At 39.5% G+C, this 8,125-nt stretch overlaps 1 protein-coding gene across 1 annotated transcript in view; it reads right to left on the reverse strand.

The window, feature by feature from the left end:
* cthrc1b (collagen triple helix repeat containing 1b) overlaps nucleotides 1–675 on the reverse strand; it is a 14,320-nt gene extending 13,645 nt beyond the window's left edge. The window contains exon 1 of the mRNA XM_056269907.1: nucleotides 516–675. Within this exon, the coding sequence (XP_056125882.1) occupies nucleotides 516–632 (117 nt within the window). The 5' untranslated portion in view covers nucleotides 633–675. The remainder of the gene's footprint in view (nucleotides 1–515) is intronic.
* Nucleotides 676–8,125: the final 7,450 nt, after the last annotated feature.

The raw sequence follows: 8,125 nt of genomic DNA on the forward strand, positions 1-8,125 counted from the left end.
GCAACAAGGAATCTGCAAATAATGTGCATTTTAACTTTGGTTACAATTTTGAAAAGATATAATGCACTGTGAATATACAATGCATTATATATGTATATCCTTTATGTGTATGCATATATAGCTTGAAGTGTTACTGATAAACCTTCTTATATGTTAGAAAAAGCACAGATGAGATGTCTTTTATATCTTTTTTTTTTCTTAGAAAATGGAGAGAAAATGGAGAGTTTTTGCTTCTCAAAGATTGAAAATCTCACGTTTCTCCTCTAGAGGTTGAGAAGAGATCGTAAACTTTGCAAATAAAGTTTGCAATCTAAAGTCAGTGTGATCTCAAACTTTTTCCCAAGAACGAATGATCTGAGCCAACAAACATCTTCATTAAGTGAATGCAATAATTGAGTCTCCGGAGAGCAACCTGTGAGTTTCCAGTGGGTTTAAATGCATTACTACATTAAATGTAACTTATTTTCCCACAAAAAAAGCAACAGAAATAATACAATAATTACTTAAAGTCTTACTTTCTCCATGTAGTCAACATCCTTCTGGCGCAGACCTCTGGTTTTTAATTTCTCTGCTTTGTAACATGTAAATAATAAGAAGGGGACGATCAATACTGGTGTGTTGAAGAGTCCCATATCTGAGCGCTTACAGAGGACGGGCGTCTCACATCTGTGGAGCTCAGGACTGAGAGAGAGAGAGAGAGAGAGAGAGACTGAGAGAGAGAGAGAGAGAGACTGAGAGAGAGAGAGAGAGAGAGAGAGAGAGAGAGACTGAGAGAGAGAGAGAGAGAGAGAGACTGAGAGAGAGAGACTGAGAGAGAGAGAGACTGAGAGAGAGAGAGAGAGAGAGAGAGAGAGAGACTGAGAGAGAGAGAGAGAGAGAGAGAGAGACTGAGAGAGAGAGAGAGAGAGAGAGAGAGAGAGAGACTGAGAGAGAGAGAGAGAGACTGAGAGAGAGAGACTGAGAGAGAGAGAGACTGAGAGAGAGAGAGAGAGAGAGAGAGAGAGAGAGAGAGAGAGAGAGAGAGAGAGAGAGACTGAGAGAGAGAGAGAGAGAGAGAGAGAGAGAGGAGAGAGAGAGACTGACTGAGAGAGAGAGAGAAGAGAGAGAGAGACTGAGACACTGAGAGAGAGAGAGAGAGAGAGAGAGAGAGAGACTGACTGAGAGAGAGAGAGAGACTGACTGAGAGAGAGAGAGAGACTGAGACACTGAGAGAGAGAGAGAGAGAGAGAGACTGACTGAGAGAGAGAGACTGACTGAGAGAGAGAGAGAGACTGACTGAGAGAGAGAGAGACTGACTGAGAGAGAGAGAGAGAGAGAGAGAGAGAGAGAGAGAGAGAGAGAGAGAGAGAGAGAGAGAGAGAGAGAGAGAGAGAGAGAGAGAGAGAGAGAGAGGAGAGAGAGAGAGAGAGACTGATGTGTTTCTCATGGGACCAATTATTCCCAGACCGCCAGTGAAACTTCACTCTACATGTTGAATTGTAATATAATGGGTTATGATCTGACATGAAACCAGAATCAATATTTCTGATGGTCATATCAGCGGAGCCTACTGACCTTTGACCTTTTCTCCCTCGTCCAATTATGATGTAACAAAGACTTTCTGTTAGCAATACAATCTTTTTTTTTGCCTCAGCTAAAAATGTGCAGCATTTAAAGGGATAGTTCACCCACAGATGGGCTTTTCACACTTGAACTAGTCAACCCTGGGTCAAACAGAATCCTGGGTTATCTTCATGTTTCACTTTGCTCACAATAATCCTAGCCATTCATAAGATTCACACTAATTCCTGAAAACTTCTGAACTACGAGAGTGAAACGTTCCCTATTCCCGGCGGTTAAAGCAGGTATAAGCCCTTCTGTCGTCATTACTCACTTATAATTATCACAGGAATAATTCACCCCAAAACAACATTTAACTTGCAAATTTGCAATTGCATACACTCAAATATTGAGGTTTTTGTATGAATTATTCCTTTAATTAAATTCATTTTTGCAGGGTGATTTTTTGCAACATTACCGCTTTAACATTCATATTTTATCATCAGATATTGGTATTAAAATAACTTCGGATGTTCTCCCGAGATAGTGTAATCTCCTCTGATAATCGCGCAGGGAAACGATCCGGCGCTGGGAGTTTTCAGAACCTCTCAAGGAATCGATCCGGGCTCCCAAAGATTACATATCAGCCTCCAAACCGGTGTTGTTTCTTCTGTGGCCACATTTGAATTCTTGAAAGTTTAAGGCATTATTCATATTGTTGGGATGTATAGTGCATGAGTCATATATATGTTTTTTTTGTCCTTTAAAACAATATGAACTGTCATTAAATAAAAAAGAGTTGCGTAAAGTGATTAAAGCGTGAGTAAATAATGACAGAATTCCCATTTTTTGGAATGTGTATTACAAAAATAACTGGCTTTTTAAAGAGGAAACTCTTGATTTTGTGTTCAGGCTCTACTAGAACAGGTTTTCCTGCTTGGATGTTGATTATTCTCCTCATATTCTCCATTGTTGCGGCTCCTCTCTTCCCAGTCTGTCAGTAACGCTCTGTTTACTTCCTGTCTCTATGAAGCCCCTCCTTCTGAAAAGCACACTGTGCTCTGATTGGTCGGCTGGATCAGTGTGCTGTGATTGGTTGAGCGCTTCGAGTGTGTTTGGGAAAGTCCCGCCCCTTTCCATAACTGCCAGTTTAACACACTACTAACTAGGGGTGCGCCAAAATATCGATATGGCGATATCTCACGATATTTACTCCCGCGATCGATTCTCGATGCGCTCTTGCCAAGTATCGATCTTAAAAGCCGTTATAAAACGCTCTATTCATTATCCGAGTTGACTGGATTTGACAAGCTTTCATGAGGCACACACGCAAAGTCTCTCGCTCTCTCCCTCTCTGCCGTGCTATGTATGTTATGCGCGCAGTAGGCTGTTCTGTCTTGCATGCGCACTCTAGATTTCGGGAGATTTGAACTAATTTGCAGGCATCAGGGAGACGCTATTAATATGCGGGAGACTCCCGGAACTTCCGGCCGGAGACTTGGGATGTCTGGATTTGCAAAAGTCCGCTACACGGGAAACACGACCACATGTACAGACACCTCACGCGGCATCACCCGGAGCTCTGTGAGAAGCCGTGGTTGGTTCTGGCTCGAAGCCGACACACCCCGGCGTAAACATTTTTATTACTACTGATTGCAGCAATGTTACACTAAAATAGTGTCTGTGACTGTTTTGTTGCAACTGATAAGACACAAGTTGTTTTTGTTATTGTGTTTCATCCCAAAAAATAAATGGAGATTAATTTTCCTAATTTAAAAAAAATGTCTATTTCTTAAAACATGATATATTGTGAGTTATTACTGATAATATGTCGATTATCGCAGTATCGGCATATCGTGATATTATCGGTATCGTGAACAATGTATCGCATATCGTATCGTATCGTGAAGTAGCCAGCGATTCCCAGCCCTACTACTAACTAACTCAACCAGGCCCGCCCCTTTATTCTGCGTATTAATTATTATATTGAGGAATATTGTGACGTGTTCCTGAAGAAACTCGAGACTACAATGGAGGCGTTTCAGGAGTTCAGAAACAGTAGCCGCATTTCCATTACCCTTCAAATTTCGCAAATTGAAATTACGAATTCAAAATACGCCCAATGGAAACACGTCAAATTCTCAAAAACTCCCAAATATCGCAAAAATTGGGCGGCAGTGGCTCAGTGGTTCATGTTGGTTGTCTACAAACCGGAAGGTTGTGGTTCAATCCTCGGTTCCACCTGACCAAGTGTCGATGTGTCCATGAGCAAGACCCCTAACCCCGGCTGCTCCCGACGAGCTGGATGGCGCCTTGCATGGCTGCCGTCGCCCGTCGGTGTATGAATGAGTGAGTGAATGGGTGAATGTGAGGCAAATTGTAAAGCGCTTTGGTGGCCATTGGGTCTGTGAAAGCGCTATATAAATGCAGTCCATTTACCATTTTACCAAAAAAGTTTTGGACGATGAGACCGAGTTGTTTCTTAAAACACATAAAATATAAAAGTATTACGGGAATACTGGATTCTAAACAACAAAGAAATGCCACCATTGATCAAGAGCTTGAAGCAGAAACTCCTCATACGAGCCGCTCACAGTAGAGGATTCCCTTACCGTTAATGCTAACACACGTCTACTGCGATTGAAAATAATGGCTAGTGCGCTGGCTGGGATATATGTAAATTACGTACGTATTATTGCTTATCGCGAGAGGAAAAATGGCGTTTTAGTCGCATAACATCGGTTAATGGAGACGCCGTCATTTTGCAATAATTTTTTTATCGACATTTAGAAAATATCGCAAAAGTTTTGCGCAAATCTGTAATGGAAACAGGGCTAGTGTCACTAATATAGAGAATAACTAAGAGCTTTAAAGCTCAAACAGCAACACTAAAGAAAGATGAACATGGAAAAAGCCTAATAAGACTCCTTTAATATCGGACTTCTAGGCTTAAACCTCCATCCGATGCTGCATGTACTGGATGTTAGAAAGTTAAACAAGTTCTTCATTCAGTATTCCCGTCTCCCTTCCTTTTTCCTGAAGGAAAGGCCTGGCGACATCCCAAGGCCGTATCTGTGTGTTTACTGTACTCTCTCTCTCTGCTGAATCGGCTCTTTCTCCTCGCTTCACAGACGTCCATTCATCGCCCTGTCGAGGCACTGTAAATATGAACAGTTTTGTGTTTTTCGAGTCATGGATTTGATCTGTGAGGTAAAGTAAACTTCTGCTCTGTGACTGAGCTTCACTGCTGGTTTACAGACCGCAGTATTTGTTTTCAGTGATGAAGAGACGTTCAATGAACTATGAATGAAGTCGTCGTCGTCGTCGTCAGAGAACCGGTCCGGGCTGGAAAGCTAAAGGTCGAAGGTCAAATCAAGGGTCACTTACTTATTAATGGACAGACAGAATCGATGCACACACTGTAAAAAAAATTCCGGTAAATTTACGGTAAAAAAAACTGGCAGCCAGAAATTTACCGTAAAAAATGCGGTAGCAACATTTTAGGTTTTAGAGACTTACCTTAAATTTACAGTTATTTGATACAAAACACGTATTTGATACTCTTGATATAATGATAATTTACCGAACAAAGCTTTTCCACGAGATGAGAAAGTTAATATTAATATTCACACAAACACTGAACACCATCATGGTAACACTAAACATTCATTACACAAACAAATGCAATAAACATTCATTTAACAACATTAAATTTAACATAAAACCCTAAAGTACAAAACTGATTAGAACCAAAAAATAGGAAAATCTATGAAGAAACACAAAAGTACATTTTACATTTAACATTTTAAGTTAAACGGGAATGTCAATTTATTGTTTTTCATTGTAAATTATACAATGACTTGTTCTTTTTCACGTCTAAAAACGGTATTTCGCTGTCAAATTACATTAAATGTACGAATCAATCTATCACAGTTATTCGCTGTATATAGTACGCAAACTTTCTTTCACCGTAGCATTTTTACAGTCTTTTACCGTTAAAATCAAGATCATTTTTGTACAGTGAGAGATTTCCCAACCCCTAAACACACAGCCGGAGAAAAGCGCTGACCTTGAGGTAAATGTTCATATATTTTCCATTTCCACTGTACGTTCTCTGTCTCTGATGTGCTGACTTTAGAGACTAGGAGGGTTTGCTAAACTCCTCTTCTGTGCCTCTGCAAGTCTCCATCAGAATAATGCATGATATATTTTCAGACAGATTATGACAGCGTCGCACACCATACATCACTTCCTCACGGGTCACTGAACGCGGATGGAAAAGAAATGATATCCGTCCCCATGGTTACCCATTTATGATGACATGTACTAATAGAGACACTGAAAGAGTGGAAGAAATATTGACATATGCACTTTCCCATCACTCTGTGGAAAGAAAGTTTACAGTCATCAGACACAGACAGTGGATATTATTTATGTATCATGGATTTATATGTCATGTTTTCAATGTGACAATGACATTATATTCAATGACAGTAAACATCCAAATCATCATATTCTTGGGAGTACCATGTAAATGCATGAATTTCACCATGGTATGAATCAGAATAGCATGGTATTACTGATACCAATATTGTACAAGGTTTTTGTCGGGAGGTTCAAAAATGTCAAAAGGTATAAATATAATACCATACCATAATATTAATGGTAAAAAACAAACACACAAAACAAATCATGAAAAAAAAAAACATGGTACTTGTGCAATAAAAACATATATTATCATGATTATTATAATATATAATTTGTATTTTTTTTACATGTAGCACGATTATTATTACGAGCTATAATAGCTTGTAATAATAATCTTGCTACATGTAAAAATGGATGTTTAAAAAATACAAAATAAAATAGAAATAAATATAGTAATAACATAAAATAACAAAAAATAAAAACATGGTATTATCGTGGTATGTGTAAATCTTCATCATTATCATCATCTTTATCATAAAAATTTAAAATCAATCAAATAAAAAAAGTAATAAACATTATTTGATCATGGTAGATGTAAAATGATAACAAAAATACATACATAACACAATTATTACTGATATAGTGTTTCATCGCCATCTACTGGCCTGGCAGCAGAATACAGCGTTTTTAGTCGTTTTCACGGATCCGTGTGAATGGGGATCGTTTCAACAATTCTCCGTTTTAAGCACATCATTGTCGAGTAAACGTACCCTCTGTGTTACTTTTAACACACTTGAGTGTGGACTCAAACAAACTCTCAGGAGAGTTAATTTAACACTGGAGTTTTTGCTTTGTGCTAAATACCATGTTTTGTGTTGCATGGCAGAAAGTTCTTGAGATTTGAAGCAAATGACCACAATTTTCATTCTCTGGTCTAACTTTGCCTTTAATAACCTCCTGTCATGAAAGCGAAAGCGTTGATGAGTTTTGCTCTGATATGGTCACTCATGTGAGAGATTGTGTGCTGTGAGAAATGACTGTTTGCTGAGCGAGGTCTGTTGTATGAGGAAGAAGACGCTCAGATTCTCTCGTCTCTGTCTGTCACGACGGATGAACTCCATCTGCTCGCTCAATCTACAGGGGTAAAAAGCCTGAGTAGAAATGGGCATCTTGTGATGGCAATGTGACACATGAAATGTCTTCTTTTGTGCGTCAGACAAAGCGAGTCCCTCGACTGCCTCGTCTATAGTGGCCCTCAGGACACGTCTTGTTCTGCAACTCACCATGAATATTGAAAAGATTACGCAACTCCATGTAATCCTGTGATTGTCGATTAACACACCTGGCTGTAACTGCACATGCTGGCAGTTTAATAAAAGCTATACGTTAGCTGAGAGTCGTAACAGCATCATGGGGAGAAATCCGATGAATAATCAGCCAATCAGAGCGCTGCGCTGACACCACATGACACTGTGTTTATCCTCGTCTCCATGTGTCCTCCACAGAAAACACCCGGTGTGAGGGTACGTTTGCATGACAACGATATGCTAAAAACTGAGAAGTTTTTCCTTTGAGTTTTCCGCGTACACACGACACCACTGTCAAAACGATCCCCATTCACACGGACCCGGCTAAAAACGCTGTATTCTGCTGCCAGGCCAGTAGATGGCGATGAAACACTATAGACTGAACACGTAATACGCATGTGCATGACGTCATCATAGTCTTCAGAGATCCGCGTTTTTGTTGTTTACAAGGAGACCGTTTTCAAAAACTTGTACTTTAAACCCGTTGTGTTTTCAGACACCCAAAACGCCATTGTCGTGTAAACGAACGGCCAAAACGCATTAAAACTTTTACATTTAATGCCCCTGAAGCAATGTTAAAGTTATTAGATAATTAAATGATTAATTGAGTAATGATTGAGCATTAGTGATGAACACCTGATGTTAACAAGCAGAATCACTGAAGGAACGAGTCACCATTATGGTGATCAGTGTTTACTTTAGTTGGGCTCTTCAGCCTTGAACATGACTTTTTTTCCTGTTTTTTTTCCCCCTTGAGATTTCTCTTTCAAATAAATGCGGTTCTTCTAAACTTTCTATTCATTAAAGAATCCTGAAAAATAAAATACATCACGGTTTCCACAAAAAAATTC

The sequence above is a fragment of the Rhinichthys klamathensis genome, unplaced genomic scaffold (genome assembly GCF_029890125.1).
Source record: "Rhinichthys klamathensis goyatoka isolate OS25496 unplaced genomic scaffold, OSU_Roscu_1.1 h1tg000293l_1, whole genome shotgun sequence".
In the NCBI taxonomy this organism is placed as follows: Eukaryota; Metazoa; Chordata; class Actinopteri; order Cypriniformes; family Leuciscidae; genus Rhinichthys; species Rhinichthys klamathensis.